The sequence below is a fragment of the Protopterus annectens genome, chromosome 8.part1, assembly GCF_019279795.1.
Source record: "Protopterus annectens isolate FY-2018-M chromosome 8.part1, PAN1.0, whole genome shotgun sequence".
NCBI classification, from domain to species: Eukaryota; Metazoa; Chordata; order Ceratodontiformes; family Protopteridae; genus Protopterus; species Protopterus annectens.
Window position 1 is genome coordinate 92,408,955 of NC_056742.1, and position 24,584 is coordinate 92,433,538.

General features: G+C 42.7%; 1 protein-coding gene across 2 annotated transcripts in view; it reads right to left on the minus strand.

The window, feature by feature from the left end:
* CDT1 (chromatin licensing and DNA replication factor 1) overlaps nt 1-24,584 on the minus strand; it is a 210,292-nt gene that overhangs the window by 68,617 nt on the left and 117,091 nt on the right. For both annotated transcript variants that reach the window (XM_044081703.1, XM_044081702.1), the window contains exon 9: nt 3,538-3,739. In XM_044081703.1, the coding sequence (XP_043937638.1) occupies nt 3,538-3,739 (202 nt within the window). The remainder of the gene's footprint in view (nt 1-3,537; nt 3,740-24,584) is intronic.

Consider the following 24,584-nt stretch of genomic DNA (forward strand, 5'->3'; position numbering starts at 1 on the left):
AAATCTGGGTATTGCCGTGGAGATTCTTTACATAACTATAGAAGGCTTCGTGGTGGTCTTTACTATCTGCTGCAATTCTGTTTTCATAGCTAGCTATAGAGGATTGGATGAGGGATCTCAACCTTTTGTGGAGGCTGATAAGGGAGTTTGGTCTTAGGACTTCCTTATTCCGCATCAGTTTCCTCCTGTTGTAGAGTTTATGCCAGGGGACCACTAGATTGGCTTCCTTTGTTTGGAGGAGAGCGTCTTGGTTCTATTGAGTATGGCGCGGTCATGCAACTATTCTCCATTTGCATGGGTGCTGTGAAGTTGGCCACCTCTGTTTTTAGGAGCCCAAAGTTAGCTTTGAAGAAGTTTTTCATGGTGGTTATTTTGTGGGGGGGTGGGAAGGATGTGGATTTCCAAGGTGATTAGCTTGTGGTCAGATCTAACCAGGGAGGAGTTAACTACTGGTGTAGAGCAATGGTCACCCATGTTAATAACCAGGTCAAGAATATTGCTACCTCTCGTAGGGGTAAGAACAAGCTGGTCCAGGGCACTGGAATTCATTCCAGGAAACGTTGGCCAAATGTATTGGTACACAAGTAGTTTTCCCAGTTAATGGAGTAGTTGAAGCTGCCCAGTATAAGAGCGTTAGGTTGGACCCCAATATTCTCCAGGGTGCTTAGGAATGTGGAGCGTGTCTTGGGACATGGCTGGGGACCTACAGCAGGCTACGACCTGAAATCGCTTTTACCCAATGTTAGCTGCAACTGAAGCATCTCTGATGTGTTTTGTTGGGTTACCAGTTTGGAGGTGAGCACATCCTCTATGAATATGGAACACCACCGCCTTTGCAGCTTTGGTCCAAGTTCTGGGGCCAAAAGGTGTGGAATGAACTATAGCCCGGTAGTGCAGGGGTGCTTTCTGCTGCCTTGAACCAGGTCTCCATTACACCACAAAGGTCTAGGTTCGATTCTAAGGAGTGCTTCGAGCGAGTGCATTTTGAGATTTAGACTTCTAGCGTTGAGCAGGATGACCCTCAGATTGCATTTGTTTGTAGCTTACGGTGGTAATTTGGTTTCTGGAACACTGCCTAAAAAGGCACTATAGGGGTGTGGCAAGAGCCGTGGCCAGTATCTGGAAGCTCAGGGGGTGACAGATGTAGGCCATTTCTGGCAAAGCATCGAGGTCTGTCAATCATGTCATCCCAAGGCAGACAGATACTCGATCCCCTTAGAATGACAGTAGAAACTTAGCCATTTGTTAAAATAATTTTCTGCTTGTACTGTGGTATTCTAGGTGATGGCAAGATGCTGTTCAGGGCTAGGGTCATACCTGTCTGGGCTACATTATCTAAGAGCTCATCCATGTCTCATGTAGTCCAGGGAGGTGCATCTCGCGTCATTCACACCTACATGTACAATGGCAGTCATATTTGTACCAGTTGAGTGTCCTGAGTGAGTGCCTTATGTGGTGGATCCTGGCACCTGACAGGCAGCAGACTTTCTCCTTATTCAGCCTAGTGTGTGGGGACATTAGTGTGCCTCACTATTAAGTTACCTATGACTAGTGTGTTAGGCATGCTGTTTTGCCTTAGGGGCTTTGGTTAAATGGCACACTGTTTAGGAGAGTTGTGCTTGTGATTAGTGTGGTGATGAGTGTTTCTGCCTTGGAGGTCTCTGGTGTTTGGGTAGATTGAGCATCCGCAAAGGTGGGTGTGTGGTTTGTGTTTGTGAGAGCAGTGCAGGTGTGTTCTGGAGAGCTGTGTGTTCCATGTGGTGCGGTGCAAGTGTTGACCACCTCCTCTTGACCAGCTATTCCAGTCTGAGTGTGCATGGCTTCCAATTGGGATATACAAGCCCATCTCAAGTCAGTGTTGGGAGGCAAGAGGAGAGGGTCATGCACAGTCATTTGCATTTTTCCCATACCATTTTCCTATTTTTAGTATAGGATTGGATTTAATAGATGTTCAGTTTTAAGTGATCTGAAGCAGCCTTATGGGCAAGTTTTTAATACAGCTATGATTAGTGTCAATATAGTGGGTGTTGTTTTTTTTCAATTCATGTGCCTATAACACATGAATGCACACCACACTTGCACTTCAGCACAGACAGGTTTTCATTTAGCACTCCTTTTGGAAGCATCTTGTCACCTTGGTGACAAATATCCTTTAGTGAAGTTTACACCTTATTCCTGTCTGGGGACAGACTAGGAGTTAGTTTATTTGGACACTCATTATTCTTAGCTTGGACTGTGACTTGTTAGATCAGGAAAGCTTTTAGTTGTACATAAAGCACAAATCCCAAGTTATAACACATTGAGCCTACACTAAATCTTAATTTTCCATGGGTTAAATCAGTTATTGCAAATGTTGATCTGAAGTCCAGTTGGTAGACATCTCATCTCCTTACAGCTCATCATGGTTAAGGGTTGCCACAGTAGAACGGTCCGCAGAACTGGCAGTGGAGTTTTATGGTGTCAAGTTGCCAGCCTGGCACCAGGCCTTCCACAGAAGGTGTACACCGGGACAATTTTTAGAAAGTACAATCCGCCTAGAGCAAGTCTTCGGGATGTGGGAAGAAACCGGAGGAAACTGAGAAAACCCATGCAACTGCAGGGAGGACAAGTGGACTTTGCACAGAAGGCACCCCAGCAGAGAATCGAACCAGAGAACCTCTTGCTGCGAGGTGGCAACACCAACTGCTGCACCACCGTGATCGCCCGGAAAGCACTAAAATTATACAAGAGTTATTCCAGTGACTAAGCCCAAGTTTCTTCAGTACCTTCATAAAAGATTAAATATCTGAAGTTTTGGATTGTATTACTGTTGCTTAATATTTTAAGGTGTTCAGTGTTTTATTTTTCACAAAGTGAAGTCAATCCTTTACCGAAAGTCTGGGGAGAGCCACCTCATCTCTGTCGTGGTTTTTGTACTGGTTTGTCCCATTACTCACTTTGATACACAGGGTTCCCGGATGTGAGGTGGATTTACATGAGCCACTTCTAGGGACCAAGTATTACAATGTTGAAAAATGGAATGCAACATTTGCAAATTCCCCAAAAGGTACATTAAATTCCCCTGATTAATTTTTCAGAGACTGAATTTCCCATAAAAACTCACTCAGTGGGATCCAGTCTACATAGAATGACTCCAGTAAAAAGCAGTCATACACCACTTCAAATTTTCTGCAATACAACTGGGTTCTACCAATTTAAAACCACAAGTCTTCAGTGACGAAAGTACATTGAGTACTAACTTGGACAATGTATGCATTTGCAGAGGAGTACATCAGAAGGCTACAGAAAAAAACAAACTTCTAAAACTTTACTCCTGTTCTCTCCGAGCTGATTTTACTAGGTTTAACATTTAGAGAAAATCTGTGTATGGAAACTGCATGAAAAGCTAAAAAGGAAATTAGTAGAATATACCAGTAAAAGCAGCACTATGGGTAAATGAGAAAAAAAGAGCACAAGTATGTGCACCAAATAGCAGCTTTGCCATAAAGACATCACAATTTACTCTAGAAAGGTTTCAGTCTAATGCCCTAAACTTACTGGAAGGCATAGTTGAACTGTAACTTGTGATGACTCTGTTGCATGCTATCTCCATGATCAATGCTGGCTTCTTCTCAGATACAAATACATTGCGCAAAATCCGTGCCATGTCTGAAAGGCGATACATCATGAGAAGACGTTCCTCTTGCTGAGAATTTCGTGTCATCATTGCTTGCATCTTCTGAGCTTCTTTAGCACGAATCTGTGAGAACAAGAACTTCCAAATTAATTTAAATAGAACAGTACAAATGAAAAGTACTAAAAGTAGGCAAAAAGTAGCTCAAAGGGCACATGACAAACACATGGATAGGAAAAATGAAATGCTGAGCTAATCATGTTTACTTCTAGTTCACTACTAGAATCTTATTCTTGTTAATTATATGGTTATGTCTGCAGACATTTGCCCGAGTCATGACTGAAAACATTTTAGTCAGCCTGCTACATGAATTAGTCCTAAAGATAGGCAAGATAAAAATGCTCTACATAGATGCCTGAGGGCACGGTACCAAACCCTACCTACTGAGAGGGAGATCCAGTTCAGTTTGGAACATGAAGGCCAGATAAATGCCTCAGATGCTCTTGAAGGAACACCCACCTAAAAGCAAGGCTTTGCCATACTTCCTAAAAAATAAGCTATTTTAAGCAATATGGATAGGATCTGCTTAATCATACCTTTGTACTCTAAAAAGGGCAAATGTGAATACTTTGTCCCATTTGTCTCAAGGCCCACCTAGACAGTACTCAAACTAAGCACATGCAAGGGGGCAGAGCATGCTGGAAGGATAGATACCTGTCCCAGAGACTTTCCATGCTCTGGAACAGACTACCTATGTCGGGAGCTCCTCATTAGCACTCAAGAAAAATCTTGATTGGATGGAAGATGAGAAATTCACCCCAGGATTACTTCTGTGGCACTGTTCGACAGGGGCACACGAAAATTCTAGAGTGGTGAAAGCCAGGGTACATTTTTGGCTAGGCTTATATAGGCCCTAGGGCCAATAGCCTAGTATCTACCTATGAAAAGAAACAAACATGGGTTTAGTTTCCTTGCAATGGAACGCTTTTAAAAAAAGAAAAGTTTACACTTCTGTGGGAGAGGGGGGGATTAGCTGGTTTCCAGTAGTCATTACAGAACTTCAAAATGGGGAAAATTTTACACCCCCTTGCATGTGCTTAGCTTGAGTACCGTCTAGGTGGGCCTTGAGAAACGGGACAAAATTCACATTTGCCCTTTTTAGAGTACAAAGGTATGATTACAAAATGAAATTTTACTTCCCCATAGTCCAACACTAAAAACTTAATATACAGAAAAATCATTTAAATTATTCCATTTGTTTTATGTCAGAACATATGAAAGGCAAACAAGTTTGCCTTATCTATTGTATCATGAAGGCTTGAAATAAGTGACCTGACCCAATTACTATACCACTCTTGCAACAATGACTAAAGGCACATTTAAATGCAGATGACTAAGATTGCCATCACACTGATGTTCCCCACTCTGGGACTGTAATCAAGGAGCCAGAATCCTCACATTGTAGAGGGACGTTCATTTAAATGGATACACTCAGTATTTCCAGATGCAGCTCTGCAGCAAGCATAATCTCCCTTAGAGCACACAGGTAACACGCAGCCCAGGGTTTCTTTATCTCTGTCTCCAGGTCCCCAATAAGGCTCCCCACTGGCACATGTGGAAGTCTTCAGCTGAGTGTCCAAACCAAGTTCTCCAGCAGCCTCTGCAAAACCAGTGCTGTGTGTTACTGCTCCAAGCAACTGGCATCTATGGAAGGCTGGCACAGGTTTATTAAGCTATGCCCCTTTTTCCCAGACTATAAAAAAGTTACTGCCAGACATTCCCAAGCCAGCTACTCCAAGGCTCTTACACAGGTACACAATTATGCAAAGTGAAATTAATACCAATACAAATGGTATTTTGACCAATGCAGTAAGACTTTCAGGAGTGGCCAGTCAGAGAATATTTAACCGTTGGGAGTACTCTTAAGAACCAGCCACAATGAAAAGTTTATATACTCAACATGAAAATACCAAATATCTATTTACAATAAAGTTTCAACCACAGAAAATATTAGATTCACACAGACAAAAAATACTTAACTAATCTCACCACCTGTGATGAGTTACTATTCCCTGGTTACTTACTAGTGCAAGGCAAGATGAAGTAGGTGAATGATGCTTCTGTCAGGTTTCAAAAAAAAAAAAAAAAAAAAAAAGTGTGCCATGAGACTTCAGTCTGACCTAGAATTAAAATATCATTGGTCCTAGATTACAGGATGACATCACACACTTCTAGTCATCTGATGGCCAATTCCCATGTAACCTCCTTGGCTAGAAGATGCCTGGATTTAGCACACAGCCTTGTTAAGATCTGCTGCAGCTCCTGGAAGTCAAAAATCTTATACTTCCACTCTTATTACAGGAGCTAATAAATACTTCTTGGACAGCTCATCAAAAATAAAATACATCAGAAAACTTGTATACCAAACAAGGAAAAAGGTAGAGCCAAGAGAAGTCAGGGGGCTGGAGGGAGGGTAACCAGGACTGCAACAGTGAATACACCAACATCTACATTTATGCAGTCATCACATTTGGGTTGATTGCCAAAGCCAAGTAAGGGAGGGAGGAGGACTTTAGAGAGCATTAGGGCCAGCTATTAAGCCCTGCAAGACTGCAGTAACAAAACCATCTCTGGATTTAGAAAAAAAAAAAAAGAGGCATGTAGTAATGCTTGAAGGTATGTACAGAACCAGGTAGCAGCTTCTAGGATGTCTCTGGTAGGGACGCCTCTGAGAGGCTGTCAAGGTAGATGCAGCCCTGGTGGAATGTGATCTTATCCCCTGTGGGGTAGGTAGGTTTTTCATGGTGCTTGTAGCAAAAATGAATGCAATGGGCTAGCCATTTGCAAATGGCTTGCTTTGAAATGGCCTTCCCCTCTGCCCCAGCAGCAATGCCAACTAGCAGCTGCTCAGATTGAGGCGCTTCCTGTCCAAATAAAATCCAAGTTGTCTGTGCACACCCAGAGTGCATTCGTTCGCCCTTGTTGTGGATTAGGGAAAAAAGTAGGCAAAGACTGATTCAAGGCCATATTAGACACCACCTTGGGCATAAAATAGGTCCAAGGGAAACCCTGTCTGCACGGAAGATAATGAAGGATTCTACTAGCATGAGGGCCTGTAGTTAACACTTCTTGCTGAAGATGGCTAGAAGGAAGGCCGTTTCCAAGAAAGGAATTTCAACTTTGCTGTTGCAGCTGGCTCAGAGTGAGTGACCTTTTCCAATATCAAGTTAAGGTCCCAGGCTGGAGTCTGGGCTCTCCTGGGGGGCCAAGTTTTGGTCCCTTTAAGGAATTGTTCTAGCAGCAGGTGAGAGAAGAGGGGTGGCTCAGTATTATGAGCTGAAATGGCAGAGGCATGAATTTTAAAGGATAGGCCCTTGTGGAGCATTTCAGTTAAGTACTGAAGAATATGAGGTAAGCTGGGCACAGTTGTGCCCATTCTGAGTCTGGCTCCAGGAACAGTATCTTCCACTTTCCAGCATATGATTTTCTAGTACTAGGCCTCCTTGCCTCTAGAATTACATTAGCACCTGCTTAGTGAGGGATGCCATTAGAGAGCTCATGGAATTAGCCAGGCTGCAAGGTTCAGGGTTTGAAGCAGAGGGTGCAGACTCTGGCCTGCCTGCTGGGACAGCAGAGAAGGTGTCAGAGGCAAGTGCCATACTGCACAAGAGGGGGTACACCAGTGCTTGCATGGCCAGTCTGGTGCAATCAGTATTGTCCTTGGTTTGTCCTGTTTGATCTTTAGCAGAATATTCGAGAGGAGAGGCAGGGGGGGAAAGCACAAACAGATGCTTTCCCAGGTAAAGGACAGGGCAACCACTTTCCAAGCTTGACTGTGGGAGTCCTTGTACAGAATGTCCAATTGGTAGTTCTGAGGGGAGGCAAACAGGTCTACCTCTGGAGTCCCCCATTTGTTCAAGATGTTTAATATTTTTGGTTCCAGTTTCCATTTGTGTGGGTCCAAGAGATTTCTGCTAAAGTAGTCTTCCAGTGACTTTAGCTTGCCTGGCAGTAATTTAACTTGTAGGTGCACGTGGTAGCTCAAGGCAGTGTTCCACAGAGCCATGGCTAGTCTGCAGAGGGGTGTACAAGAGGGTTCCCCTCTGCTTATGTACCACATGACTGTGGTGATCTGTCTTTACCAACAGCTGTCCTGGAAGAATGCGGTCTTTGAAGGCTGTCGGGGAATTCTGTACAGCTAACATTTCTTTTTGGTTGATATGCAGGTGCATCTGTGTCTGGTTCCATTTGCCCTGAATGCACTGCCCTGCCAAGTGAGCCCCCATGCATAGTCCAATCCATGTGTTCGGGTTTGGGTGGCAGGGTGTAGAGTGAAAGGGAGCCCCTTGTTGTGGTAGAAGGCCTCTGCCCGCCAAAGGAACTGTTTTTATATAAGGAGACTGAAATTGATTCCAGGTCCTGAGAATGTTGATACCATAGGCTTTTTAGATACCACTGTAGTTTCCTCATATGCAGTCTTGCATATGGAATTAGAACGCAAGAGGCTATGAACCACAGGGCTTGCAGAATTTTCCTGGCAGATAGGTTGTCAAACTTGTTTCTCCGGAGTGAGGAAAGCCATCTGGGAAGTTGCGTTCAAGCTTGCTCCCAGGAATACAATCTGTTGGCAGGGTACTAGGTGAGGTTTTTCTTTTATGGTGTATCCCAGAGGTTAGAAGTTTCTTTACAAAACGCCAGATGCTGTAATAGCAGGTCCTGGCTTTCTGCCTGAATCAGACAATCGTCCAAGCATGGGTATATTTGAATATTTCTCTGCCTGCAAAAAGCAATGACTGGAGCTAGACACTTTGAATACCCTAGGTGCAGTAGATAAGCCAAAGGGAAGTGCGGAGAACCGATAGTGTATGAAGCCTGCCCTGCAGCGTAGGTATTTCCTGCAAGATTCCCTTAATGAAATGTGCAGGTAAGCTTCTTTAAGCCTAAGGTTGCCAACCAGGCATCTTAGCCTAGCACAGGAAGCTGTTGAAGTGTTAGCATTTTGAAATTTCGGATTACCAGAAAGATGTTTAGAATAGAGAGCTCCAGGATATAATGTCAGGAGCTGTCGTGTGGGTACCAGGAAAAAAAAAAAAAAGTCTCAAAAAACCTTGTCCCCTTAGTTCTGCTGGGACAGGTTGAATAACCCTGATACTTAGAAGAGAGAACCTGCTGTTGGGCCTCCGCCCACTGACTAGGATTCCAGAAGAGGAACTTGAAAGTCAGGTACTCAAATACTAGTCAGGTTTTCTAGGAGCTGGAGGTAGTGTCTGGGGAAAGGCTAGATTCCAAGAAAGCATCTACAATGTCCAGAACAAGAGGGATAGCTAAAGGCCTGCGTTGAGGGAGTAAGAATTCCTCAAGCCTCTTTTTGTAGTCAATAACCCTGGCTTTCGCAGCAGAAATACTCCATGACTGCAAGGTTTCACCAAAAGAAAAATCTTCTGGAGGGGAAGCAGAGGGAATGGAATCCTCTGCATCAGAATCCTCATAGGTAGATGAGGGCAAATCCTAGTAATCAGAAGGAACAGAAATCAGATTCCTGATCAGAAGGAAAATCAGTTCTAGTTCTTACAGGGGGAAGGCTGGCTTCCCCTAATCAAGGTAATAAGGTCTTCAGCCATTCTAAGCATTTGTTTTTAGGCATGTGGGCCTGAGCATGCAGTTTTGATGTTGGTTTTCCAAGCGTGGTGCGAGTTGTAGGCCTGGAAGACTGTCGTTTTAAAAAGCAAGTCTGTGGGCCTGAATACACCCTCAGAAGCTGGTGCCTGCACAGTGGCTCCGGACCCATCCAAGGTAGAGACATCCGCAGGTTCCATAGTCCAAGAAGCATCTCACAGCATACCAGACTCCAAATGTGTCTCAGTAAAGGCCTGCAAATCTCAAGTAGCAGGCATCAGGGGCTGCGAAAGCACCTCAGAGTACCAGCAGACTGGCAACTAGCTTAACAGAAGCATAGTCGGCAGTTTCGGACTTATGCGGGTCTTTATACTTGCGTTTTTTTGGAAGATTGGTAGTCAGATGGCTTAACGAAGCCATTTTGGAGTACTGATAAGAGTACCAAGATAGTTTGCTGCAAAGATAGCCAGACAATGAATAGTTTGGGTGTTGAACAAGGCACAAGACAGTGAGATGCTGTGGTCTGGACCTAAGCAGGGAAAGCAGTACGAATGAAAATCTGAGGTATTTGCTTTCCAGAGGCAAGACAATAGTTAACTTTTACTGACATTGGTTGGAGCAAGAAAAGATCCTTAACTGGGTACTTTTTTTTTTTTGAAGACTGGTTCTGAAACTCAAACGAAAATTTCAGGAGTCTGCTGACCGGCACTTGTGAACTGCTTCTGCTTTGGGCACCGCACAGAAAAGAACTAATGTAATGGCATTGCCTGCATGTTTTATACTCCTGACAACCCGGCACCATAGAAGAGGAGACAACATCCAACGCAGGAATCCAAAACTCTGGTACTCAGGCCAGCTGAGGGCTACCTGCAGGCAGATAACCCAAATGTGACGACTACAACAGTGAAACACGAAGAAAATCCCAATGTTCTGTAAAAGTTTTTCTAGGTCAAGCAAATGAGCACTGGGCCAAAAGAACTGCCCCCACCTCTAATGAATACTATATTTAATGCCTCGGGGCTACCTATACATTATATACATATGTACACATGCACCAGCTTCCCAAAAACTAGCTCCATGTATTACTTATGACAGTAACTTTTTATATATGGGGTGCATTCCCAATGCAACTTGTACTCTCTGGCATACACAGTATGCCTAGTAGAGGAAATCCAAGGGGAATATTTTTTCTACAATGTGGCAAAAAAGCGGAACGGTTCAAAAGAAGATTACATTTACAGAATGCAAACTCATAGCGAATTAGCAAGTAATGTATATTTTTTCAGAGCATCTATTGTTACTTTGCTTATTTCACAAGCACTGTCAGAGCATCATGGAAATAAAGTTGCCAAGTACTGGTTCATGTCATCCTAAGCTACATAAAATGAATAGTATGTTATAGCAGAAGCATACATTATGGCACAAGTGACTTCTGCACCTCCCAGTGACTTAATCCTGACTGTATATACTCAGATATCAGGAAGGTTAAGAGATGTGACGTGTTAATTTTGCAATGTATTACATTGTGCACATTAGAAAGTTACTTTGTGGTTTCTATACTGCATGTATGCCATGTTCCCAAAATGAGTATTCAAATCCAAAAATAACTTGAATGAGACAGCCCCAAAATCCATATATGTTTGTGGATAATTATTGCTTATGTGGAGTAACAAATGTGGAGCAAAGCTAGACTGACTTGAAGCTTTATTTGGGGATAGTGGCATCAATGCAGTGGGCTTGCTGGAGCATCTGTAGGGGTGTCCCAAGTTGGCTTGTGGCAAGGGTTTTTGCACTTTAGCCATTACAGCACTGTTTTTGGAAGAGGGAGTCAAATCCCAAACTAACGTGCTGGTGGGTGCATTAGTGTAATGAACAGCAAGACTCGCAGCTGAGAACTGACGAGTGCTGAAAAGGTGATTAGTAGCAAGTGTCAAGACTGGGTTTGGAGACCAATGTGGACAACTGTGTTCAGTGTCACTACATTAGCCATGTATTTTTTGTGCGCATGGTGTAAAAACCTATGGAGCACATCTGTACCTACACCTGCTCATTGCCCTGCTCATGAGGACACTTGTGCAAGTGCAGTGGACTGGCGCCAATAGGTAGTAATGGAATCCTGAGCTGACACCCAAACGTTTGCCAAAGCCATTACAGCAGTGTTCTGCAGAAGGTGGGAAAAGCCTCAAAGTTGACTGGTACATTGTGTGCCTGTGGGGAGTAGAGGGATGCCTTTAGGAGTGTGGTGTGAATGTTATGCATTATAAAATGGAGGGGTCAAGAACAAAACTGCTCAGTGTACACCAATTTCAACATGAAGACACAGTGCCCCCCCCCGCGCACACACAGTGGCCCCCCCCGCGCACACACAGTGCCCCCCCCCCGCGCACACAGTGGCCCCCCTCACACACAGTGGCCCCCAAGCACACACAGTGGCCCCCCCCCGTGCCAATACACATGGTATTGCTACAGCTGCTGGTACTACATGTATCGTGATGTATGCACATGCCTATGTAGTTTGGGGTAGATGCAATGGAGAACAGATGAATACGAGTGTCTAATCTTAGCGTACCCCACAAGTGTTTCCAATTTTTGGGTTATACGTTTGCTCCGACACTGCAATCCAGAATGCTTTTTGGAAATGTGTTGGATTCGCTGAACAAATGACATTCATGGAAATTAGACTTTCAGAAAATGAATGCTAATGTGGTCTTGTGAACTTACTCTTTGAAAATAGCTATACTAATTTAGTATCTGATTTGGAAGCTCTCTCCACAAGTCTGTTGCCAAGAGGATGGGAGCCGCACTACAAGTATACAGCTAAGAAACAATATCAAATAGTAAAGTACTGGGTCACAGAGGCTTGGAAGGTAGAGAGGAAACTGAATAGTTTAATTGTTTTGTAAAGCATGGCATTAAATAATTCAGGTTATGCTATAAATATGCAGAAATAACCACGCGAGTAGCCAGAATGCAATTCCAATACTATAATTTTACTGGGCACATTTTAAGAAATTGATAGCTTGGCCTGAACTATGGATTGGTGCGCTTTTTTGAAATAATTTCTGGGAAATGCTATTCAGAAGTGGACACAAGGGAACAGTTTTAGTGGCACATCAGGCTGTCATTTTGATGTTTATTGGTCGTGCCAAGATGACCAAGTTGAATCTAGCCAAGATGGAAATTACACCAGTTCATTGAAAGGGCACAGAGAGGGAGAGTAACTTAACCAGTAACTGAAACTTGCAAAACTGCTTAGTAAAATAAGTCTCTCCGTAATCTGTTGACACTTGTACTACACCTTCTCTGAAAGAAACTTGCACATCAGTACGAACATTTTGTAAAACTCAGGACAGACCAGTCAATGACCATCTGCATACTCAATTTGCAGTTTTCAGGTGTTCCATTCTAAGTGAATGGAAGTCTAGTCTGGCAAATGGTAGGGCTACTTGTTCTCAGAATCTGTGCTTAGTGCATTATGGAGCAGATTTACCTTTAAATAAGGATGTCTGTCCCGGATAAGGCTGGAAATGGCTAAAAATAATAAAATTAGGAGTGAATACCTATTTTGCTAGACAGGCAACTTTGAGAGGTGCAGTAATTCAGGACATGATAAAAAATGCCATAATTTGCCCGTACTGGTCCATTAACCTCCGCTACATTTTTCAGCCTGTCATTCTGTAAAATGCTGTGCGTCTCACAGCCACCAATAGCTAAAAGGAATGAAAAATATGGACATATGCTGACAGCCAAATGCAGGCACACTCTTGCAAGCAGACAGAACCACAGCAAGTGATCCTCATATTTGTCCCTCTAATACGACATTAGGGAGGGGAGAAAACAGACAAATCATGATACCCACTGGCAGCCCCCTTTCAGACCATTTTGGGGTACAACAAATACAGACATTACCAATACAGAAAATTTTAGAGATTAAAAAACAGTTTTTGGTCAAGTCCTCAGAAATGAAGTAATGGCTATTGCAGTCTAAGATAGGGCAAGGGTTGTTGGTTCAAGTCTCCAACACAAGTTTTTTCAGCACAAGGTGCCAAGTCCCACACAGATGGAATGGCTTTTTATCTGGATGGAAATGCAAAACATCTTTTACAACGGCTTCACCAAGTAGCAATACAAAACAAGACTATGGCTACATCTCAGAACAGATGTGATGAGAAAAGGTCTGACATGGAAGTTCTGCCTCAACCATTTCTACTGTAATCAGTCAAACCTGGGTCACAAGCCAATGTTCTAACCCCACAATTCAGGGTCTACCCACCTCAGTGTACCTATAGGTAGATGTACAAGACTCTGGGATGAATAAAGAATACACGTGTCTAGGGGAGGTTGGATGCATTAGAGGAAGGCAAAGATGCAGCAGAGTCTTCATACTTGATGTACTTCACTATACTCTTGCCTTAAGTCATCCCCATTTAGCATTCTTTCACGTTACCCCCTTATATAAATCCCCATTTATCCTCCAATTAAAAAAGTTAGCAGTTTCAGATTTTGTTCTCTACTTTGTCGGACCAATGCAAAGTGTAAAGTATGCAAACTGCTTTTCTGCCAGATTTATGCAATAGTGTGAACATCAAACTACTTAAAAATGCAAGTCCTGCATTTCCAAATCTCAACTGCTTTTGGGGATTTGGCTCGAGTGACATTTTGGCTCAATATCACCATACCCGGCTTTATGAATTGGCTGACAGTATTACAGAGCAGTAGGAACAGTGCACATATTGATCGGTTAGTGTCTGGAGGTTTATGTAAAGCCCCATTACACCTGTGTGTAATGGGGAAGTTGTACACTTTACAGGTTTGCAGGCATACTGCAACGCATCATAAATCAAAGGCAAGTTAAGTTGTGAGATCATGTGTGCATCTTGCAGATACCCGCCCCCATGAAGTACTTTTGCCTGTGGAAAGCCAAAGCATGACAGGCCAGGGATGATGCCTGTGGAAAGCCAAAGCATAACAGGCCAGGGATGATGTCTAATATTAGTTATGCAAGGACAATTTATTCAAGTGGGTAAATAAAGGTAATACAATTTGTCCCTAGATGTTTTATATGCTTGGGAGAGTCAAATAGTGTGTAGAGCAGTCTTACTTTCAGAAATATAAGAAAGGAAGGCTGGATCCTTAATAGTGCAGAATGCAAGGGAGATCTCCATGCAAGAGTCTTTAAAACAGTACACAGAAGGGTTCAAGCCAGCCTTGGAACCAAAGGGCCTTTAAAACCAGTATTTTTTTTAGTTAGCAACTGCTGGGATCTTTCTAGCCATCTGACTGATCCAATTCTCCAGATACCACAGGGGACTCTGAATACCCTTGTGACCTGGATAAAAATATTTTAGATAGCAATTGTTCCAACTATTGAGGCTAAAAGGTGGTCAAAAAAGGAGAAAATTCCAAGATCAGACTACTGAATCAGTTTGTAGTCAGGCTGTCTAATTGGTGTACTTAAAAGTTGAGGATAACATCCCCACCCAAAACAAGACAATACTGCACTGAATCCGATCAAGTGATCAAATATCCAGGTTGAAGTTACCAGCAAACTTGGTTAGCCATATACCTGGTTCTACAGTTCTTGCATCTGATAGTATATGTTGGAATGAGTCCAAATACAAAGCCCATATGTATACTGCTAGTTTCCTTCTCACAGAGCTACTTGCAACTTCATATGTGAGGGTTTCCACCATTCAGCTGGTTTTGCTAGCCACCTTACCATGCAAGAGTTTGCTTTTAGTTCTCTTACCAGTTTGAGGGAGGTGTATGGACCGGGACTAAACTGCTCATGGCTTACAATATCTTGTTTTACAAAGATATGAAGCGAGATACGAATATTCCATGGCTATGCAAATCAGACTTAGGCTGAAAGGTCTAGTAGCCAGCCCCATCCCCCTTTTAAAGGGACATCAGTTCTCCATAATTCAGGAAAATACCCTGTAGCCAAGCTAATGTTACATGATTAAGAGGGGTTCCTTTAAGGCTATGAGTGACACCATTAGGCATACTGGTCATCAATTGTCTTGACAATGAAGTGGCATTCGCGATAAAGTTGCATGTTCCTTGATCTTGGGAGCGCAAGGGATCTGCAGAATTTCAATGACTTTCCAGGGCAGAGTTGACTTTCTTTGAAAGTATTTTATCTTTCAGTTCCGATTGGTCACTGCCGTTTTAGGATTACTTCAGAACACTACTGGGGTTTATAAATTCTTTGACATCAGAAAACTGTCCTTTGCTTCATATGACAGTTTCATTGGTGCTTGGCTTTGATCTTCCTGACAGCTTTTAGCTCTTTGCTAATCTGCGACAGTGATGTGGATTTAGATCTCTTGTAGGAGTTTAAGTTTTTCCTTTTAAGAGTTTTAACTGGACTACCACAGGGGCTTCTTAAAATCTTCCACTGCATCTTTTCTTAACAGGTCTACAAACTGCTGCACAAGCAGCAGCTGAAGTTGCATGTGGATTGCTAGCATTGCATGTAAATTTGGCCAGATCAGAGTATTTGTCCATATTAAGCCCTTGAATTCAGAATTGTTTAAATGGTTATTTGAGACTTTAATCATTAGTTTATCCTTTGTTAAATCTGACCAGAGATACAGTTGCACTGGTATACACGTGGGCAGCTATTTTGGCAAGGACCAAGTTCACCCCTAGTAGAATGGTTTACTTTCTGAAACAGGGAATCAAGCCCAAGGATCTTTGGGTATACCCAAGTTTCGAGGTGTGGGTGCACCAGTTTAATAACTGAATACAGCCACATGCATTTACTTCATGGGCAATTCATGAACATTTAGGAATTTCTGTAGGTCATCTGAAACAGAAGTGTACCACATATCAGACTAAATTAGGATAAGATTGAGTTCATAGTTGCATGCGTGTTTTAGGGAATCCTCCAACAGGTAAAATGTTATTATGCAGTAATACCAGAGGGTAAGCAGTAAAGACAAGCAAGGAAGGTGTGCTTCCTTTATAATGCACCCAAGTATCAGTTCCAATAATGGAAGCATTTAAGTTGCAAGAGATTCTCAATGGACAACTTATTTAAGACTTCCAGCATCAAGTGTAACAAGTGTAACCTTGACAAAATGTAACAGAAATTCTGTATTGGGATGTTTAGTAACCAGGCTGCCCAAGAGGCACTATGGGGACAGCAAAGGCTTTAGTCAGCAACTGGAAACCATGGAATGAAAGCTGCAGGTAGTCTTGTTAATTCTGTTTACCAACATACTCAATGCTGACAAATTGGATTCTCTTAAAAGCTAATTGTTGACATACATTGGTATTTTGGATGCCCGCGGTGGTGGTGCTGCGGTAGCGTTGTCACCTCACAGTAAGACTATGTCCGGTTAGTTTCTCCGCTAAAGCTTCTTCTGCGTCAAGACATGTGTGAATGGGCGTACCTTTGTTGAAGGTTGTGCGTCAGGGCTGGTAACTCGGCACGTCAAAATCAACTACCAATCATTAGCGGACCGGAGTTCTGCTGTGGCGACCCCTAACCAGGAAAAGCCGAAAGACAAGTGGACGAAGGTAGAGTTCCACTCAGCCTAGTTTTTATCTGCATTTGCAACAGGAGTAAGATCTAACAAGTTACTGTATGTCCCTCAAAGTTAAGCACCTCAAAAACTTTCCATGTGGGCTGCCAAGTGGTTATATTTGTCTGATGTCAGGAAACGAAGAATCCTATAAAAATTGTGGATTTTGGTGCGAAAGTTAACCCTGTCATTGTTCAATCGTGTAAGCACAGTGCGCCAGACTATGGAGTGACATTAGGACACTACTTGCACTCATGGATTTAATGGCAGTAGATGCTCAGTTTGCAGCCTCGTGACTATTTGAGGGTGATTAATTGATGGCAGTAATGTTTGCAGATTCTTTTGAAACTATCTTGGTTCTACATTTGGTAGGCTTGTAGAGACATTGTGGTGGTAATTTGGTGCTTACAAACCATCTTTAGTGTTAAGGTGGCCTCCATGTTATAGATGCAACTCAGGATTGTATCACAGCTCAGGATTGCATCACAGAAGCAATAGGTTTACTGAGCATACCAGAGTTTCAACACGGCCAAAGAATGCAGTGTTGTGTGTGGCAATGGTAGCAAATGTCGGTGCTACAGGGAAGAGGTAATTGGGAACATTTTCTGGGAGTGTAATGAGTTTACAGACATTAAAAAAATACCCTGCAGACTACTCAGAAATACTAGGTGAGAACTGGTATAACTAAATTATTTTTCAGTTATGATACAGAAATCAGAATTGCCTACACACATTAAGGCCTTGCCAAGTCTAATTATGGTAGCTGCAAAAAAAAAAAAAGCAATTACTAGAAAATGGAGTCCAGTCAAAACCAACTGTGCTAGCAGAAGTGAATACAGTAGAGAAAATGGGAAATGGTATGTTTAGAAAAGGGTAGGAGCAAAATTACAGAAAAAATGGTAATTGTGGGAACAATACGTGCAGAAAGGTAATGAGATTTACAAGGCTGGATTTGAACGAGATATGCAATGTTTGACTGAGTGACTGGATAGAGGAGCAATGTACAATGTTTGCAACTAAAATGTCAATATAAAGCCAAAAGAACAAAAAGATGAAGTCTGAAACACCACACTGTATAACAATGTTGATTGTAGAAATCCAAAGACAATGTTGCGCTTTCAGGTTAAAAACCCTTCCTCAGACATTACAAATTACAATGCATAAAAACAGGTGTATTTAATACAATTCACCAATCAAATATTAGTAAACTACCTGCCTTTTCTTTAAGGCTGGTTTAAATGGAACAACCCCCATTTAAACCCAGAAGCTTTTCAACTCCTAGTTCAATGATCCATTTAGTCATATTCAGTTTCATTCACTAACCCACCCTCCCTTTTAGATAATTTTATTACTTGCAAAACCATAAAAATTAAAGGAATGATTCTCATGTTGGCTATGTTGAAACAATGCATTATGTACATTCCCATTATGAATAGCTGACATATGCTGTAGAATTCTCTTTAAATTACAGTTTGTCTTACCTACATAGAACGACATAACAGTTAAATATACTATATCCTCGTGTGAGTCTGCATATCCTTTTAGCATATAGTTACCTGATAGAGGGTGTTCAATATATTTTCGTTCTGGACAAGCTTTACAGCATCTGCATGGAAATGTACCCCGACATCCTATGTATTAACTAACATTTGTCATTGCACAGAAGATTCCTTAAGTTATTTCCTCGCTTAAAGCAAAATCGGGGTGCATCAGTCAAGATATCCCTTAGTCCTGTTAATACCCTCCAATTCTGTTGTATATCACAGACCCCTTACATATTACTATAACGTAAATTCAACAGGTTCTTCCACTCTATTCACTCTGAAAATTCACATAGTTTCTTGGAGAACCAGGGTTTTGCCTTGTCCTCTCAGTATTACTTAGTTCTAGGGCAGACTCTATAGTCATGTGTGTATACCCCCTATTAGTAAGCTTATAGGTTCATAGATTAGTACTAGGCTAACTGCCCTTGTGAGCCATTTTAAGCCTAGCTAAGTATGCCTTGTGAGAATCAAACCCTGCACCTTGTGCTTTTTTTTTTTTTTTTTTTTTTTTTTTAAGGCAAACATCTTAACGATTAGGCCACCCTCCCATCCCTTATCTTGCATATTTATGGTTTCATTGGCATAATCAACATCCTTGGTGCATAATTGTAATGCTCTAAAAAACTGACCCTTCGCTTGTGACAATATGCATCCTAGATTTGTTTAAAAATATAGCAAAGTGTTTTTCCAACAATCCTTTCTAAAAATCAGCATCTATAATGCCACCTGCTGTTTTTTGAAGACTAACGTCTAGAAAATCTATAGTCGGGTCTGAATCTGACATACTGAACTTTAAGAAATCTGTCGTGGATTCTAAGTAATACACAAATTGGTGCAACTCTTCTACTGATCCCACCCATAGAATAAAAACATATTCTACAAAACATGCAGCTATTTAGCCAAACTGGAGGCTGAGCTCTCTCAACTCAGGACTGGCAAGACCAGACAGGAGAAGGCAACTACACACACACACCACAAAACCAGCCTCACATAATGCTACCACACCACTGAATCAAACACAAACACACAAAGACATACTCGGAGGCTCAGAGTAAAAATTTACCTAAACAGCAGAGGCCTCCAAAGCAGACACCCAAACAACTGCTACCTCAAGACACCCCACAAGCAACACAAACCACAAAATCAGTGTGCAAAGCAGTCACAGCCCTTAAGGCCAAATACAACATCAAACGTACTTGTCATAGGTGACTCCATAGTCAGACACATTGACGTCCCACTCACCAGGCTGAACAAGGAGAGGGTCACAGTAAGCTGCCTATTGGGCGCTAGAATCCACCACAACACAAGCACTCTGGTCACTCCACGGCAAGTACAAATATGACAGTCATTGTCCATGCTGGTGTAAATGACCTGAGACTTGCCTCCCTGGACTACATGGAGACAGAGGAGCTCTCTGATTATGTAGCCCAGGCAGGAATGACCCTGAGCAGTATCCTTCCTTCACCAAGAATGATGCCACAATAGAGACAAGATGATCAGCTTTAACAACTGGCTTAATGTCTGGTGTCATTCAAAGGGGATCCAGTGTCTGTCTGCCTGGGATGATATGCCTGACAAGCCACGCTGCTTTGCAAGGGACGGCTTGCACCCGTCACCCCTGGGATTCCAGAGATTGGCTAAGGCTCTTGCCACCCCCCATAGTGCCTTTTTTAGGCAAGGCTCAAATTCTAAACCTACCACCCTAGAAAACAAAAATGGGAAGAAACTGAGGGTAATGCTGCTCAATGCCAGAAGTCTAAATCTCAAAATGCACGCACTTGAGGCCCTTCTCCGTATGGAGAACATCGATGTTGGTGCTGTAACTGAAACCTGGTTCAAGGCTCCTGAGAGCACCCCGGCACTATTAGGTTTTACCTCATCATGCGTTCCAGCCCCAAAACCCGGACCACACCACAAAAGGAGGGGGTGTATCCATATTCATAAAGGATACCCACACCTCCAGGTTGGTGGCAACGCCTTAAGCTTGGAAACCATCCAGGTGCAACTAACCATAGGCAAAACTGCTCTACAAATTGTAGCATGCTACAGGCCACCCTCTCAAACTCAGGAACCCCACACAGCCTTCCTGAAGACACTGGAGGGTATAAATGCATCTCCAAACACCATCATATTGGGTGACTTCAACTACCCGAATATAGACTGGGAACATTACTCAAGCCCTAACTTTCTAGCCCAACGGTTCCTGGAGTTCATAAATTCAAATGCCATGGAACAGCTAGTCACTGTTCCCACGAGAGGAGAAAATATACTAGATCTCATCACAAACATGGGGACAAAATGCTCCACACCGGAAGTATATCCCTCATTGGTGAGATCTGATCATAAACTAATCTCACTGGAAATCCACATCCCGCCCCCACCCCAAACAAAAAAGACCACAGTGAAGTTCTCCACTAAAGCAAACTTCACACTAAAGACTGATGCGGTATCCTTCAAGGCCCCTGAGCCAGTGGAAACCACAACCCAAGCTGTGGAAGTCCTTACAAATGCCTTCTATGAACACCTCCAGGACTGCATGGATCAGGCAATCCCAAATAAAACCACGACTCTTTCCACAAAGGGCAAACGTCCACTCTGGTGGACCCCAGCCATTAAACTTTACAATAAGAGGAGAAAGCTATTACATGATGGAACAAAATCCATAAAAGGGAAGTCACCCCTGATCATTATTAGTAAAAAAATACGAGCACTCATAAAATCAACTAAGGCCAATTTTGAAGAAAATTGCCATGGATTCAAAGGACAATCATAAGGCCTTTTTCAGCTATGTTAGGAACCTGGGTGGAAACTCCCAGATATGCTCAGAATTAGTCCAAAATGATACAAAAATCACTGAACCCACAGACATTGCCAACATACTGGCAGACAGGTTCAGTGCAAACTTCACCCCCCTCTCCCCCCCTAAAGGACAGATAACTATCCCAGTGGAGTGTAGCCTCCCAGACATCTCAAATGCGCAGGTGAAAGCTGCTCTCTCAAGCTAAAAACACAGCATTAATGGGACCGGATGGTGTCCCCGGCTGTGTGTGCTACACGAGCTAAATGAGGAATTAAACCCGCACATAAGGCAGCTGTCCAATCTCAGCCTTACCACAGGATACGTGCCCAAGGAGTGGCGTACGGCAACTGTGGTCCCACTCCACAAAGGTGGTGCCTCTATGGACCCTGGTAATTACCGCCCCATAAGCTTAACAAGTCTAGTCTGCAAAGCTATGGAGAGGATCATAATGGAGCTCATAAAGATATAGGGGACTTGCCGACATTGGACCAGACCCAGTTTGGCTTAGTCAAGGGCAGATAATGCCTTTTGAACTTGGTCAACTTCTTCGAAACAGTCACCAAGGCCATTGATGAGGGAAAGGCAGTCCATACAGCCTACCTTGACCTTGCAAAGGCTTTCAACACAATACCCCACTCTGGTATTGTAGAAAAACTTACCAGCTTAAATGTAAACCCATATATGTCACAAGATGGGTTGCAAACTGGCTTAAGGACAGAACCCACAGGGTTAGAGTTGCTGGCGCTATGTCAGACTCCAAGCCAGTCACAAGTGGTGTCCCACAGGGCTCGGTCCTTGGCCCCCTATTGTTCGGCATCTACTTCTCAGTACAGGCCAACATGGGAGGACTTTGGCTGACAAAGTTTGCAGACGACTGCAAACTGGATGCCATAGTGGAAAGTGCATCGGACACGGATATCCTTCAGAAGGGACTCACGGAGACAGATAGCTGGTGCCAGAGCCATGGCCTGAAGTTAAACGCCAAAAAATGTATAGTCATACCCTTCGGGAAAAACAAGGCAACCCCAAGCTACCATATAGGTGGCAATCCACTAAGCACAGAAGAGGTTATCAGGGACCTGGGGACCCAGGTTGACGGTGGCCTTTCTTTTGACACTCGCGTTGCTAAAGTGGTTAGAAAGACCTTCTACATTGCCCACCTGATCATGAAGGGATTCACATCCAGATCTAGTGAGGTCATTGTTCCCCTGTACTCTTCACTTATCAGACCAATGATAGAGTACAATGCCCCATTTGGGATGCATCTCACCCGACATCTGCAGCAATTGGAGAGACCCCAAAAGTTCCTCACCAAAAGGATAAAGGGACTCAAAAATCTGTCATATGCTGCCAGATTGAAGAAACTCCAGCTCTATTCAGTCATACAGTCTGCTCAGAGGTGACATGTGCCTGACATACAAGGCCATGTCCAACCCAGAATTAATGGACATGCTCCACCTCAAAAAATCCAAATCCACCAAAACCACTAGAGCAAGCGACTTGAACCTTAGCAGGGATATAAATAGGATGTGCTGGAGGGATAGATTTATCATTCAGACTCCCTATGCTGTGGAATAAAATCCCGGTCCATGTGAGGCAGAGCACCTCGCTGGCTCTGTTCAAGAGAAATCTTGACCTGTGAATGGGAGATCGTAGGTTTACCCCAGGAATCATCTGTCACTGCTAGACAGAAGCACAACAAACTAATGGGCACAGTATTTTTTTCATATAAGGGGTGGCGTAAGCCACAAAACTTTGGGCTAGGCTTATAAATGCCTTAGGGCAGATAGCCTAGTATAAACCTATGAACATTTAAAATGTTTCCACCTGCATTAAAAATATTCTTATGCTCCCAATAAGCAAGAACCAAACTTGCGAAGGAATTCGCGCACTGTCCCCATCGCGATACCCTTAACTTGCTAAGAATTTTCATACACAAAATTGTTACTCATTATATAATCCAATAATACAACTTGCTGAATCTTTTCAGTCAAAACTGATATCTAGCATAACACTGCACAGCTTCTAAACCATAGGCTTTTTCAATCACAGTAAACAAATTTACAACGTCCATAGTTACAAAAATCAAATCCCTGTGACCAGTATTAGATCCTAAGTGGTCATATAACCCTTTTAAGAAGTGACCTGTATGTCAATATGGTTTTCAATACAATTATGATTACATTAAATCACTTGACATAATCAAAGGCTTAAAAAATAAGGCTGGCAATAGAAGGGGTTGGTCTTCCATTTTAACTTGGCTTTCCTATAAAAAAAATGCAAGTGCCACCAAATGTATGGTTACTGAATCAGTCCATAGGTAGAGATCTTAAATGCAATTAGTCAATAAAGTAGCAGCAAAAACCTACAAGTAGGGACAAGCAAGACAATGGTGCAGGTGCACCACATTAGGTACGCCAACAGTAACAAGAGCACATGCTACAGAGTACAGCAAAGGGTAATTGGCAGCAGGCCCGGCAAACAATTTGCAACAGTAAATGCTTAAGAGCTTAAATGAATACACAGACAACAGCAAAACCTGGTTTAGGTTTCTTGGATAGGGTTTTCAGAAAAGTGCCCATTGATGACTATATAGCACAATCTACCACACTGCTACTCAGCAAAAAAAAAAAAGCTATGTACTCACCATAACATTGTGTTGTCAATTTTCAGTTCCTCACATATGGGTTTGGATCAGATTCTGCTATTAGAATAGCTCATGGCAACCAAAAAGATCTTTGGCACCTCCCCTTAACCATAATGCATTCCTCTTACCTCAGATGTTTGCTAAAGCTTTTATGTAGGAGTATATACAGAGAATTTCATAATGACCATAGTGAGACCACTTCTAGAGCATGAAAAATATAGCTAATCCAATATTGAACTCCCTGCTCTACCAGAAGAGAAGGCTGGAGGGTGGAGATGCGAGGTGAAATGAAAACTGACAATGCAGATGGAATATTATGATGACAAACTTTTATCGGATAGTCAATTTTCATTTTGTCCTCACATATGGGACAGAGTTCCCAGCTACCTTTATATTTGGGTTGACTCCTGGACGCTCCTCAGAACCACTGAACCCAAAGGAGGCCCTTTCCCTGGAGATCAAATCTCGTAATGGGCGATAAAATATTAGTCCAGGTGGCTGCTGCATAAATCTCATCCATGGATACAATGCCTGAAAAACTGTTGAAGTTGCCATAACTCTGGTTGAGTGAGCTTGTACAGGTCTAGGAAGATTTACACCTTGTTTGATGTAGATTAAGGCAATACAGACTGCCATTTTACTAGTGATTTTGGATACTGGAAGGCCTTTCTTTGGGTCTGCAAAGGAAACAGAAATAGATTTGCCTTCCAGAAATCCTGTTCTTTGCAGATAACGCAATTGCCTATGGACATCCCTTCAAATGCAGTATGTATTCACCTTTGTTACTGAAGTTAGGACAGATGGGCAAGTTTTAGTGGTTTGAATATTTGAC